Here is a 15,583-nt window from a genome sequence, read left to right as displayed (position 1 = left end):
GCGGTGCTCCGCGGCCCGGCCCAGCGGCCCTGGGTGCAAGCGTGCCCTGAGGTGGGGAAAGCCCGGCCCGCCTTACCGGGAGGCCTGCGCGCCTGTCCCCTGTCGGGAACGGCGGGCGTTTAAGAGACTCGGCGTTTCGTCTCGACTTTTCTCGTTATAATTGGGTGCAATGTTGTCATTGGAGTGTGTCCCCCCGTCCCCCCCCCCAGCCTCGTGTGGCTTCATGGTGGACCAAGGTCTCCGACTTGTCAAAATGTCGAATCATTGTCTTGCAACTGTCTGCGAGTTTGACCTCAGTTTCTAAATGGTTAAGAAAATCGGTGTGCTAAATCTGGCCTTGGCTTGTGCACACGTGGTAAGGTCAGATGACCAGCTGAGGTAGTTCAAAGTGATGGTGTCTGAAACGAATACATTCGATTTAGAGACCCGTATATGAAATGAGTATCCATTACAAACTTTAGCTAATTAACCCTTTTTCCTTCTTACTCTGCCCACAGTTCAGAGGTGGATCTTCAGCCTGTTAATTCCATGCTCTGCTTTTTCTGTTAGGCATTATGAGCGTTTGAGGTATTGGTCCATTAATGGATGATTTCACTGAGTTCTCAATTCACCGAGAAGAACATTAACACAGTCATGTTGGGTGTGTGCCTGCAACCTTACCCATGCCCCCTGAAATCTCTCAGCATTCGAGCTTTATTGATTTGTGAAATTTAGGTCTTTTGTAAGGTGGACAAATTAGTTTCCTTTTTTTATAAAGCTAGGACAGTAATATACAATTTGGGTGGACTGATCTCTGCCTCTATATATTTACTGAACAATATACCTGTCTACAGAGTTATCTGTTATATGTTACTTTAGTTTTGTGTTGAATACATTGTATTAGTAGTGGCACAGAAAGGTATGTTTGCCATGGTGAACTGTCAGCAATAAGACTGAAGTTGTACGTGAATTGCGTATTGAAGGATGAGTGAATGAGTTAGGTGACACTGTATATGTATCTATGACAGAACTGGAAAATTTAATGAGAGTAACACTTTTGTTTACGTAGTTTGACATTTTTACTGTAAGATTGATGTAGGTGTCGCCTTTTAAAAGACACTCCAAATGTGAGTGTATGTGTGTTAGGAGCGTACTACAGCCGTGTCAAAGATGGCAACAGTTAGCATAGCAAAGCTACAGTCTCTTAGTTTGTCCTTTATTTGATGTTCTCCTTATGGTCAAACAAGCTATGTGGTTCTTGGATAGTCAGTTGTGCACCTATTCTAAATAGATGAGGATTACAGATTTTCATTAAAATATTTGAATGATGGAGTTGCTAATGGATAGATGGATCTAGTCAGTTCTTGTCTGTTCAGATATTTTACGTAATAGTTACAGTAACTTGTGTGATAGAAGGTGGGTATGTGTGTCTGTGTTCTTTTCTTTCTCCTCTTCTCACAGCACAAAGACCCTGACTCATTTCAGTCCAATTTATTTGGCTGTCCTACTAAATCATTAATACCAAGTCACTTACTCTGTTCTGCGCGCGTGTGTGTGTATATAGATAGATATCAGTCCACTGGAGAGTGGAAAGCCTTTTTTGTTGTTGTTGCTTTTTAAAATTACTAACCTGAAATATAAACCAAACCAGGCCCTATATCTGTCTTCAAGGTATTTTGTTTGTCCATATTTCAGCCTGCTCTTAGGCCATACAGCTGGCTCACTCTCCTTGCTGGTTTTCTTCTGCTTACTTCAAGGCAGTTTCCTCACAGTACAGAGATGTTCTGTACCTGAACTTTGTATTTTCTGGTGTCAGTGGTCTACATATGCAGTAGACTGAGGGCATCCTTCCATAACTTGACTTTTATGTTGCGCAGGAATAACGGGTTGAGTTGTAGAGACCATGGATGGTGTGTATATATATATATACACAGTGTATTATATTTTTAAAATTACTGCACGGGAGAATAAATTAATACTGTGCAAGAAGGCCAAGGACTGCTGGTTTCCAACACATTTTTGAGCAGATTAAAAGTCTCAGGAACATGATGAAGAACTTGGTAGTTTGTGGATTATTAAATTAATATTTGTCACTGAGCGAAGAGTTTGATTTTATTTCCTTGAAGTGGGAGTGAGTAAAGTACAACAACTGAAAAAAAGGTCAAATGTTTAGGAACACTGTCAGCATGACTAATTTGTGATTTTATTCATAACTGTGTGCAAAAATGTTGTAGTAGAATCTGGAAGATTAATGTGCAAAGGCTGTTGAATTTTTTGTTTGTTTTCCAGGAAACTATTTCAGGAGTGCTTGGATTTGGAGTTCTGCCTGTGTGGCATCCCAAACTTCATGGCAGTAAGATGAACATGTAGGGTTTACAGTACTTGGAATATGTGACAATAAATAGAAATAGGTGCTCATTCTTAAGTAGAACTGAGTTACCTCGGCTGTAGTTGAAGTATTTATGCAGCATTACTACAAACTTGTGTATTAAACATCAGAGTATTAATCTTCTTTGTCAATATTTTCATCTATGTTTTTATATTTATCAATTTTTATGGATTTCACTGCTAGCTATAAAATAAAATGACCAAAAAAAATTGACACATGGAATTGATGCAGGCTTCTACTACTGGAGCAGGTGGAGAGCAGCACATGATATTGCGGGGCAACTTGTGGTGGTTGTCATGCTCACATGGACTACAATGAGCTTCATTTCCTGACCATCGTGTAAAACTTAGTATTCAGTTCTAATTTGCCTTTAACTGTGAAACTGGTTGCCTGGAATTTGCTGTGGTCAGATGTGCAGCTGAAGCAGAAAGAAATTTTAAAGTTATCTGTCTATTTACCACAGAGCTAATAAATAAATAAATAGAGGGGAGTTTTCTAGTGAATTTCTTAAATATATGGTCACAGTGAAGAAGAATGGTGAAATTCTGATATCTTATGTTCCCTTTTAAATACTCTGATTTGCACATTATTCTTTTATTTCTTCCTTACTCCTACCCATTCTGTCCTAGTTAATCTAAACTTTCAGTTTTTTCTCTTTTCTCATCTCTCATCCTGGTAACATGTTTCGACCAGTAATGAGTCCCACACTATTATGCCCTTAATTCCCAAATCTTCACCGTAAATTTTGTCTATTTTTCTCCTTATTTTCCTTAGTTTATTTCCATAACTTATTTTCAAATGCTTCCTTTGCGTTGAGCTTTGTAATGCCTTTCTTTTAGATCACTGAACCTTTGGGAAGGAGGAAAGAGCGTCTCGTTTACTGTCACCTCTTCTGCCCTGCCCTGATCTGATCTCAGCAGAGCCCAAAGCAGTGATTGTGGGGCAAATCCTTGTCTCCAACAAGGAGCGTGTCTAAGATGCGTGAGGTTTTTAAAGGAATGAGAACCTTGCTCTTGGCTTCCACTGGTCAGATGTAACTTGATTCCTTTTTTTTAGTTTTTTTCCCCAGGGGCCTAGAATTTGTTCAAATGTGGGTATCCCTCATGCCTTTCCTTTCTAGCTTGTCTATTTGGCAGAACCATTACACATACGATGTAGTGTATGCTTTTAGATATAAGAACATCTGAAAGGCATAGTAAACATTCACTCCAGCTTGGAGCTCTTGTTGCAAGCCAGGAGAATATGCAGAGAATGTATTCTTTTGATCACATGTATTTATGGGTTTTTTAATCACTTTTCTTGAAAAATGGTGTTAATAAATGACTGCCCTATTTGTAGCCTGTTTAGACTAGAAGGTCTGTACTTCAGTGAAAAGTAGTCATCCATTCACCGTACTTTAGTGAAAAGTAGTTGCCAATTAGTAATGATACATGGAAAACATACATTTGAGTCTTTTTATGGAGCCAAAGGCACTGACATGTTTCAAACATTTATAGAGATTTCCATTTGAATTTTCCATTTCTATTTGAAAAATTAAATATAGAAAAAAGTCTTTAAAGTATGGGAACTACTAAGAAACTGTGAGCCATGGCTTTTTCAGATATTTACAGCTGTAGTTCATAAATCTAGGTTTAGGTCTCAGGCACATGTGTATCTGTTCTTGGGTTGTACTTTAATTTCTTGAGAAAGAAAAAGATAACGCAGAGGCGAGTTCTGCCTTGTAATTGGTGTTAAAGAGAATGGTTCTTGCAGCTGGCACAAGTCAGCTTATAAATCAAGGCATTGCTATAGTGATGCTTTCACAAATGTCTTTCTAGTTTTTGGACCTTGTTCAATTTATTTATTCAATTTAGTGTGTGATGGATCCCATTTACTTTTCACACCTGTGTAAGTAATTTGATCAGGCAAAAATACTTCATTACATGGTATCTGTCAGCCTGTGCTTGTTTTCAGCAAGCTATGTGTTTATTAAACAGTAAATTTTTGTGTTTAGTCTATTAATACTTACTGTGCAGTAGAATAAACAAGTCTTGTACTTTTAATCAACAACAGCAGCAACAAACACAGTGAGATGATGCTGCCATTAACAATAAAAACTTATTTGTTAATATTAAAAGAAAAAAAATTAGTGCATGGTTAGAAGGATCTTTGAATGCTGATACTAGAAAATAAATTAATGTAATCTCTTCCACTAGCAGGTAAGTGTATATGAAATACTAAATTGCTTCCACTGGGTGGCATTGCAAAACAAAGTATGACATACAAGCATATAACATTCAATGCCCCCAAATAATATTTTAATATAATTATTTTACATATTTTCTGGTATTGTAAAGTTCTTTCAATGTATTCAGTAAAACATCTAAAAATCGGGGGGAGGGGGTGTTTCTCACCCTTTTTTCTCTACTTTTTTTTTTCGTTCTTCTTTTTTATAGTGTTTGATGGCAGATGTAAGACTTCACTATTCATTTAAAGTATAAGTCTCTTGATAGTGCTCTTTATTCAGAGGAGTTTTGTTTTGTTTTGTTTTGGTTTTTTTTGCAATGCAGAGTATTAATTATAATAAGATCCAGTTAGGTTAGGGACATCTTACTCCTGTTCATTCTTATGAGTTGCTTTGTATTTAGTGCTTTTGCTTTTAAGTAAAGGTGGTGTGAGTGAAAGTCTTTGCTTAATTATCTTTGAAATATTTTGAGTCAAATTACTTTTTTTAAGCATGGAGCTGGAGATAAATACAATTTTAGAAAAGTGGCATAATTTTCTTTGTACTGGTCTGAAATATCACACCTGACTAGGGTTGTTGGGAAATAATATTGAAAGCTGAGATTTAATTTATACATTCTGTATATTTGCTCTCTTTTCTGGTGTGACAGAGTATGAATCAATGTTCCTGGGTTTTAGTAGTGCAGATCTAGTTATCAGAAACTTGAAGGAGACCATGTATCATTCTGTTGAATATAGCTGTCATTAACTGCTGCTTGTCAATTGAACCCAAAAAGTTGAAGCTAGTGAATTAGTCTGGGACTCTTAAAAAAAACAAAAACAAACAAAAAAAGCCACACCCCCCCAAAAAAACCCCAACCAAACAAAAACCCCACAACAACAAAAAATCAGCAAAAAATCCTGACCGAACAACCAAACAAAAACCCCCCAAACTATGCGACTGAATAAGGTGATGATCTGATTGAAATATTTCTTCTTTTCCCTTTGTATTAACTTCTCCTTTTCTGAATTTACTTTTTTAAAAATCTTCATTTCTTCTCTCTTTTGTCCTTCATTTTTTTGCACGCAGCTGTTAGTTTTCTCATTTTTCCAAGGACCATCAAGAAAACTTGAACCTGGAAGGCTGTAGAAAGGAAGGAATGAACTTCATCCTAGTGTAAAATCTCCTATAAACTATCTGAGCACATGGTACATGATAGCAGATGGCATCTGTGCACAGATTTCACTTGATCACAGAATGGGTTTCAGTTAATCGAGGATGGAATAGTTTCTCTAATTACTTCTTGGCAGAGAGCTATATATACAGGATACATTCTGCAAGCAGTTGATAACCTTATTTCAAGTGTTTCATGACAGTAGAGTACACATTTGTTTGATTTCCTGGTTTAAAATCACCTACAAATGGTATAGTTTCTGACTTCTGTTTATGAAGAGTTAATTGCATATTCCAATTATGCAAGGGATTTGAATCTCCTATTCCTGACCCCTTAGTATTCAGTGGTTGTCAGGACTACATGCTGAAAAACTCAAGGACGGAGAATTTATTCACGTTCTTCCAGCTTTTATAAAGCTTATCACCTTACAATTAGTAATCAATAGTATGTTGTTCCAAGAATTTTCTTGAAAGATGATACATTTGCTTTAGGAAGCATCTAGTTTGGACTATTTTCACTATTTGTGTGTTTTAGTTACAATTCTGACAGTAGCAACATGTATAGGGGGTCGGGGGGAAGAAGTGGAGAAAGGAAGCTCTACAAAATAAGGCAATTTTAGATTTTTCTGTGCTGAAAAAGCTTTACATGCTTCTGCATGTGTATTCTAATTTCAGAAGATCAGTTAATGTAGCTATACAGGAAGTAGATGACATGTACTTGGTTTCACTGAAAATAATTATCCTAGATTATATTTGGTGTGTCTTTAATTGTTTACAGAATATTCACATCATCTCTTGTCGTGTTGGGAAAAACATCTCTGTGATAAAGCTTGATTGTACAAACAGCTTTAAAACATGTTTTCACAACACATCCTTCTAATATCTTTTACAGTGTAATTTACTGTAAAATATTCTAATCAGTTAAAGTAGAAATTGGAATGAGTAACAGTCTTTCCCATTATGACAGGTGTATTTTCTTCTCGCTCCTTTGTTGATATTCTAGCTTTTTTTGAAGGGCCATGGCTTGGGCAACAGTAATTTATTAGTTGCAGAGGTACGGAAATCCCTCCTGTGTGGTGAATATGAATAATGATTTGAGCTGAGTGGAATTAATGCTGTTGGTTTGCAAATATCAACAGTGATTAGAAGACTAATTGCTAATTATACTGTCATTTTGTGAGCATTTTGTATAGTATGACTGGATTTTTTAATTAATCAGACAGTATAATCTTGCATAGTTTCCTATAGCCACTTTTATGTTAATAGCCAGTATCTCTAATGGGATCAGTTCTGATCCATCTAGTGACTATCTGATTGATGGTATTGTGATAGCTATGCAGTGGCACTGATATTGCACTATCAAATGAACTACTGTTTGGAGTAATTGGTGTTCTGACAGAGTAGAATAAACTACTGCTTCTTTGGTAGGATCTAAGTAGATGCTAAAGAAGAGTGTAAGAAATCTAAGATGAGGACTGCTGCTTAGAGTTGTGAATGGTCCCTGTTGCGGGGGTGGATGGAACTGAAATACTGGAAATAGCTTTGCTCTGTTTCTGAGCAGAAAGGAGAAGAAAGTGGAAGCTGAAAAAGTGGGAACTAAAATAACTGTTGCTATGAGAAGGATTAGCCTTGAGGTGCTTTCCCCATACCTTGGGTTTGAAGGCTAATCATCATGGGCTGACAGAGTTTACTTAAAACTTTCTAAAGGATTTTGCTTGTTGTGTGAAGTTTGAGATCATCTTCCTGCAGGGAAGCTAAGGATCCTGGGATGACTGTACTGGAGAGTGAACTGGAGTTCCAGTCTGTCTGAGACTATTTGCAGAAGGATGGATTAGACTTCTGCTAATGTCTTTGCTAAAACTTGAGGATTTTTCTGTATTTTGAGATGTTGGGACTTCAGCTGCTTGATCTCTGTATAGATATGGAATAAGAAGAAAGAGCTGCAGCTAGTTTAAATAAAAACTTTGTTAGTCTTAGAACGATAACCCCAGTTGTGATTACTGGTAGCTGACGAGACGTTTTCTATTTGGAAAAAATCTTGCTCAAGTGGATGGCTGTAAGTAGCATGCTTCTTGCCTTAAAGAAGGTGCCATTATAGTGAACAGCCATTCTTTGCAGCCTCTTTCAGTTAGAAGAAGCTTAGTCTGAAATTTTCATGGTATCTTGGACATTTCTCAAGATTTCAACCTCAGTGGGAGTGCTAGGAACATAGGTTTTTTAGTAACGACCATGTACTAATTCTGCTTTGTACTGTTTTAATCTTTTGTATTGCAAGTGTTGATAGCTTGGTTCAGAATTTAAAACTATGAAATCCATGTAGTTAATGGGATATTTCTTTTGGCTGTTGTTTTCTTGGAGTTACTGTAGAGCAGAATTTTTTTCCCTTACTGTAGTACCATGTACATATCAGGAATCATTCATACTCTTCCCAAGCAGACTTAAAAGTAGGTTTTACTTAGTTGTTGCATGTGCGTTTCGTCTTCTGAGGGTTATTGACAAATTGAATCTCAACACATGTTGGGAAGAGACAGCGTAGGCCACTATAAATGGTAATAGTTATTACATGATCACAGTGAATGACTGCAGTGGCCTTTGGTGTGGATGACCTGCTTTCCAAGTTTATGGTGAAATTTTAAACTATGTATACATACTGTATTTTTCTTCAAATAAACCAGACCTATGGACTAAGGATGGAAGAATATTTTTGAATTGTTAGTTTGAACTTTAAATTACTTAATTATAAATAAATAATTGTTGAAATAGTCTTTTTTTTTTTTTTCCCCCCCAGCTGTAGCAGAAGTGAAACTTCGTGATGATCAATATACCCTTGACCACATGCGTGCTTTTGGCATGTATAATTATCTTCACCTTGATTCCTGGTCCCAGGATAATGTCTACTATGTTGATCAGTTTGGAAGGGTTATGAATCTGTCAGTGACTCTGGTAAGAATAAACCTTTTTTAAAAATTACTGAATTTGAAAAGGAAGGGGATAGGTAAGATAGAAAATATGGCAAGGAGGATTCGAATGCAAAAACTGGGGGAAGCTGTTGCCAGGAAGACAGGTAGATTAACAAAAATGCAGTTCAACAGGAAGGATGAAAGGATTTTAAGTGAGGTTTCTGACATCTTTGCATTAATAGTATTGCATTAGTATTGAAATAGTATTGCATCTGCTTCCATTCTGGGGAAGACAGAAAGATAGAAAATATGGCAAGGAGGATTCGAATGCAAAAACTGGGGGAAGCTGTTGCCAGGAAGACAGGTAGATTAACAAAAATGCAGTTCAACAGGAAGGATGAAAGGATTTTAAGTGAGGTTTCTGACATCTTTGCATTAATAGTATTGCATTAGTATTGAAATAGTATTGCATCTGCTTCCATTCTGGGGAAGACAGACATATGGTGACAAGCTGAAGAAGAGTAGACACACTTTTCTAGTTGCTGGCTGTTTCTCCCCTATGTTACTTGATGTTTGTCTGTTTGCTAATTTGAAAATCCAGTCGTAGATATAAGGAGAGAAAGAAGCTGTACGCATTAGAATTAGAAATGAAAGCCTTTATATACTAATAGGTTAATCTGGGCATCACTCATTGGAAGCAAAAAGATGCTGGTGGTCCTGCGCAAACTTGAAATAGAGTGTAAGTAAGCTAGACCAAGTCTGAAAAACATGACGGTTTTCTGCTTTTATACTGATGTTCTTAAGTAGTCAAACTTTTTATTTCTTTTGAGCCTTTTTGCTGCATGGATGCGCTAGATTCCATTACAAAGTCATTCATCATTCCAGAGGGTAAAGGACATGGCTCTGTGGACACCGTGTTTCTGGTACATGCTTGGTCATTAAGGAATAGAAGATTGTGTTACTGGCAGTGATTTTGCAGCTGTCACAATGTCTTCTTAGCTTTGAATGTATAATTTAGAGTAAGATTATATCTCTGACAATTTTGACTTGTATCCTGTTGAGCAATAAATATATGCTTACAGTTTTTCACCACAAAGTAGGATTTTTTTTTTTTGTTTTCATTACTTTGATTAACTCAATCCTTTTGACTTATCAAGTATAGCTTCTTAAATGTTCATCTATGCAGAAGGAAAAAAAAAAGTCCGGAATTGTATCCAGTTGTTAGCTAATTTAAATAGCGATGTTTCATTCATGAACAGTTATTTGGTTAACATTTTATGTTGAGAAAGGTCATAACATAATAGATACTCCATTCTCATAATAAGATTTGCTCTGGCAGTAAATGATTCAGGGCTGCGGTTTGATTTTTACATAAAACAACGTTAATTTTTGATAACAAGTCAGTTGAATTCTGCTATGAGATTAATATAATTCCAGAAAATACAAAATGTGTCGCATACTAATACTTTCCTGCTTTCTATAGCTGTTCCTGTTTCATTCATATATTTTGGTGTGGCAGCTTCTTCCAGTTACTGTAACCTGACTTTTGGAATCATGTTTGTTGACATAAGATTAATTAGACTGTGTGAGTGTTAAATAGAAGGAATCTTTAAGTGAGTTGGGTGGAGGAGAAAGTCTTTAACCTTTTATTACTCAAATGATTCAGAGTGACTGTATACTGCTGAGATGTTTAAAGTTTATGGAGTCTCTTCATACTGTTCTTTCTAGACTCTACAGAATGTTTTGTTCTGTAGTCCACAGACTACTGGCCTAAACATATTTCATTGCTATAACTGACTACATGTAATTTTCAGGTTTGGAAAGGAAAATATCCATTGTCATGCTACCAAGGAATTTGACTTGTAACCCAGAAGGGACTGTTGTGGTTTAACCCTAGCCAGCAACTAAGCACCACACAGCCACTCACTCACTTCCCCCCCGCCGGTGGGATGGGGGAGAGAATCGGAAGAGTAAAAGTGAAAAAACTCGTGGGTTGAGATTTTTTGCCTTGACTCTGTGTAAGCACTGCTCAGCAGTAACGAAAACATCCCTGTATTACCAACACTGTTTCCAGCAAATATCCAAAACATAGCCCCATACTAGCTACTATGAAGAAAATTAACTCTACCCCAGCCAAAACGAGCACAGGCCCCCAGCCTACTCGCTGGTGGGGTGGGGAGAGAGGCAGAAAAGGCCTTGACTCTGTGTAAGCACTGCTCAGCAGTAACGAAAACATCCCTGTATTACCAACACTGTTTCCAGCAAATATCCAAAACATAGCCCCATACTAGCTACTATGAAGAAAATTAACTCTCCCCCAGCCAAAACGAGCACAGGAACAAAAGAAAACACAGGACAATGTGTGATTTTTGAGAGAGTGTGGCTTACTGTGTGCAAGGTTCTGGGAGTGGAAATTACTAGGCCAGGGCTAAGGTGAGAGAAATCCTGAAATGGTAGTTCTAGATTTTCCAGGAAATACAGGTTTCCAGAGGATGGTAGGCTGAGAACTGGAGCTGCAAAATAGTTCCTTTACTTTTCATAGAACATATAAGCTGTTGGAGCCTTTGGCAGACTCTTGCTGAGACAGAATAATCTTCTGGGACTTCTTCCAAATCTTCTGAGATCATCTGGATTCCCAGTAGGAGTGTCTAAAGGAAAGAAGCTTGTCAGGGAAAGCCTTCTGTGAGGTGTGGCTTGTCACAATCTCATTTTTTGTGTTTTTTCCTTGTGGTTGGTTAACCTTGGCTGGCTGCCAGGCACCCACCCAGATGCTCTCTCACTCCCCCTCCTCAACAGGATGGGGAGAAAATAAGACAGAAAAGCTTGTGGGTTGAGATAAAAACAGGAAGATCACTGTGACCGATTACCGTCACAAGCAAAACAGATTCGACTTGGGGGAAATTAATCTAGTTTATTGCCAATTAAAAATAGAGTAGGATGATGGGAAACAAAGCCACACAAAGCTCCTGCCAGGAGCTTGCTCCAGCGTGGACTTTCTGTGGGCTGCAGTGTGGATATCTGCCCCACTCTGGTCCTCCATGAGCTGCAGAGGGACAACCTGCTTCCCATGGTCTTCTCCAAGGGCTGCAGGCGAACCTCTGCTCCGCACCACCGTCTTAGCTGACAGGCTCAGCTGTGCCCTGTGGTGAGTCCATTGAAGCCAGTTGGAAGCGGCTGTGTGCAGCACGGGGCAGCCTTGTCCTCTTCTCATAGAGGCCACCCCTGCAGCTCCCCACTGCCAGCACAGCACAGACACCCAATACATTCCTTTATTAGGAGGGCACTAAAGCATGTAAATTTCTTTCTTGGCAGATAACTAGATAAAGGATTTTACAACAGGCAGTAATTTGCATTTTTATATGCAGTAAATTGAAATAATATTCTTTCCTAGGACTGGTGAATCCATTGGAATGTTCAAGAAAATGGCACTTGGTTAATATCTTGTCACAAGTTTTAGTTCCACCGGACTGTGAAATAAATATCCGCCATCTTGTGTCCTAATATGCAATACAGTGCTGTTTTGCAAAGGAAACATGTTTGCATATGTATAAAGAGGAATGTGTATTCAGAAACATCAACAAGGTGTCTCATTACAAATGTGCCTGGCTGTATATTAGTCAAATGTATATTACAAATAATACTGTTTTCAGCCAAGTATAGCTTACAAGTTAGCAACGGCCACAATTAAAATTAATGTCTGTCGTCTTTAAAACAGAAGAAGAAACAGGTTAACATGTTTATCCTAAATCCAAAGTGAAAGAACACATAGGCTTTTTAACACATAATTATTTCTAGTTTTGCTTCCTATTTCTGTTGCAACTTTGATTCTAGTATGGTAGTGTGTTAGTTATCCGTAAATCACGAATTATCCCTGCAACTTAGGTGTTTAAAACGATGTCATCTGTGAAGGCAAAAAGTATAGATAATACCTTGCCACTTGCTCAAAATCAAACATAATTGAAAAAGAAAAGTGATCGACATGAGCAGTTTTTCTAAGTTGATGGATGGGTATTCAAGTGGGTTTTTTTTTATACCAGGTTGCGAAAGTTGTTGCCCTAACTTGACTGGAAATACTGTATAAAAGCTTTAACATTCTTCTATTACAACTATTGTATTTCTTTCATTTGGTAAGCCAGCATCGATACTTTGTTTTAAAGATCCAATGGGTAGTATAGTGACAGGATTACCGAGTTGTTTTTTTGGGGATTGTGGGGTTTTTTACATATGACTTGACTTCTGTAATTACTTGATGTTTGTAATACTGGAATTTAGCTGGAAAATAATTCAAAGTTTTCTCCTACAGCAGTTAAATACTTGGACTTGATTTCTCGACCTTCAGCTCTTTTTGCAAAGATGACTGTTTCTTTTTATATTCAAATAATGGAATTGAGAAATTGTGGCAACTGTAACTCTTCTCACAATTAAAATCCTTAATGGTATCTATATTTTCATCTTTCTGAATTCCAGTAAGAATTAGCTGTGGAATGCTGTTTCCGTAACTTTCAGTTAAACTAAGAACAACTGTTAGAGGCACCAGAAACAATGTGAGAATTCTGTTTGAAACAGGTCACAATAAGGAAGCAGATAAAGTGAAGAACAACAAAATCTTTTAGACTTCTGTATCAGGGTTTTAAATACTGGGCTCTTAGTTATTCAGAATGCTGGGTGTGGACATTTTTGCTCAGAGAGACATGTCCAATGCCTAGATGTTTTGATTGTTCATAAAAACAAAGTTTTGTATTTGTTATGGCTACTTCGTGGAAATTGCCATATAACTTACAGCTTTTATTTTTTCCTTTCTCTTTTGGTATGTTTTTTCTTTTCTCATTCCCTGTCTTTTCCTTGGAAAATTCATTCTTATTTTAAATCTCTTACGAGATATCGCTTGTTTATACAGTATGACGAACTGTTTTTGGCTTTGGAACAATACAATTTCTTAATACAACTTAAAAAATTTAAATCTTACAGGCATGCCACTTTAAATCTTACAGACATGCCAAAGAACCTAAGTAAAATTTCACTACTTAACTATGTTAAGCCAAGACACTCTTACTTAAATGGAGCCTAGTGGGGTGGAGTCAGGAACAGAGGGAATTTTTAAGCTTGCATTTTACATTTTACCTCTTGTACCTGCACACTGCCTCCTTATCCTGAGCAACTAGAGTACACCCTGGCTTGGTCTGCCTGACTTGGCCTGTGGAGGAACTGTTTGCTCAGATTTCTATACAAATTTGAAACCTGGGCTGCTTAAAAGGCTCAAAATCAGGGTTAGTGCCATAGGCAGGTGAGGCAAACGAGCTGCTGAAAGGAAAGGGGTTGTAATAGTGAAGGCACCCAGATGAAATCTGGAACAGACCACCAGAATGACAGAGGCCAAAAGTAAGCAGAGTATGCTGTCAAGAAGTGGGCAGAGCTAGAATTAAAGACCAGTGGAAGAGATGAGAGAGAGACTTGGGAGTGAAAAATAGTTAAACAAAGGAAGAATATTTGTAGAGAAGTGAAGGGAGATGAACTGGCTCTGACGAGAAGCTGCATCTAGTTTTTTCTTAAAGAAACTGTGTTGCTGTCATTTAAACCTAATTACAGCGAGTAAATCTGACTTCTTTTAAAATCACTATAGTTGTTTTAGCCAGTTCTTACTAGTACAAAACATGACTATAGTATCTCAGCATCCCCTCGTATTTCTGAAGCAGGGAGTTACTATTAACCCCTGTTAACCAGCTGGTGAACAGAGAAACAGTAAGTCAAAAAGCAAATCTGACACAGAAGGGTTTTGAGGACAGGTTTTGTTTCAGCTTCAAATAGGTCCATCCTTTTCATTGTCAGACTGAGATTAGAGACTGTTCTAATAAATGCCGAAGGTTAAATTAGTGAACAGAAAGGTTGTGAATAAGAGCATTTCCTTTCTTGCCTATTGAGAGAAAGGCTTTGTAACGTGTAATGAAGATTATTTTTTACTTTTTTCAGGAGATGTATTGAGTCCTGAAGTTTCTGCTCAGTGCTGATAAATCTGATATGGGCTTTAGAAGATTAAATGGTTGATAGTTGGTTGTTTTTTTTTTTTTAAATTGCATCCAAAACTATTTGAAACTTACTGTTAAGATTCACTTGAAGGCTGGCAAAAGTGTGGTCTTCTGTAATGTTACATAGTATAGCCCTGTAAATCACTGTTAACAGGGCTGATGTTTCTTCTTTCCATGATCAGATGCATGGGATTTAGATTTACACACACACACACACACACCCCCCACCCCCCCAGACACAGTAGTCATGCAACTTGCTAGTTACAATGGAACACTTCTATTGTAGAAAATACTGCCTTTCAGTGAAACCTTAAAATTAAGTAAAAGATGAGGAAGCCAAAATTCTTTGTATCTAGTGTTTGTAGGATTTTTGTTTGTTTTGTTTGGGTTGTGGGTTTGTTTGGTGGGGTTTTGGGGGTTTGGCTGGTTGTTGTTTGGGGTTTTTTTTTAATTCTTTCATTTTCCCCTCCTGAATGTGTTACAAATTAGTGGAATAGTTCAAGGGGCATAGTGATGCAACTGAACCTGCAAAGTGACCCTGAATGCTTCCAATAATTAAAAATCAAATTTGCATCTTTTCCATTGCAGGTTTCATAATAGCCCTTGTGCCTTTTTGTAGTACACAGTAATCTCTAATATGAATTCAAGTAGGCCCAAAAGGCAAGCAGGCTATCTGTCTGTCATCTGGTCTTTTTTGCTGTTGCTTATTAAAATGGTACTTACCCAAATCCAATTTATCTTGCTTACCTTCGAACATGTTTTAAATGCACATCTGATTTTAATAACATCTGGAAAATATGAAGGATTTTAAATCCCCTCAACTACAGGATTCTCAACAAATGAGGCCACGGCATGCTTTATAGAATCATAGAATAGTTTGGGTTGGAAGGGACCTCTAAAGGTCATCTAGTCCAAC

At 37.5% G+C, this 15,583-nt stretch overlaps 1 protein-coding gene across 1 annotated transcript in view; it reads left to right on the top strand.

Moving 5' to 3' along the window:
* Nucleotides 1-2,297: 2,297 nt before the first annotated feature.
* NUDCD1 (NudC domain containing 1) overlaps nucleotides 2,298-15,583 on the top strand; it is a 67,383-nt gene continuing 54,097 nt past the window's right edge. The window contains exons 1-2 of the mRNA XM_009281970.1: nucleotides 2,298-2,345; nucleotides 8,533-8,687. Of these exons, the coding sequence (XP_009280245.1) occupies nucleotides 8,580-8,687 (108 nt within the window). The 5' untranslated portion in view covers nucleotides 2,298-2,345; nucleotides 8,533-8,579. The remainder of the gene's footprint in view (nucleotides 2,346-8,532; nucleotides 8,688-15,583) is intronic.

Source organism: Aptenodytes forsteri, unplaced genomic scaffold (assembly GCF_000699145.1).
Source record: "Aptenodytes forsteri isolate BGI_AS27 unplaced genomic scaffold, ASM69914v1 Scaffold421, whole genome shotgun sequence".
Classification (NCBI taxonomy): domain Eukaryota; kingdom Metazoa; phylum Chordata; class Aves; order Sphenisciformes; family Spheniscidae; genus Aptenodytes; species Aptenodytes forsteri.
This window is presented reverse-complemented; position numbering and strand designations above follow the sequence as displayed.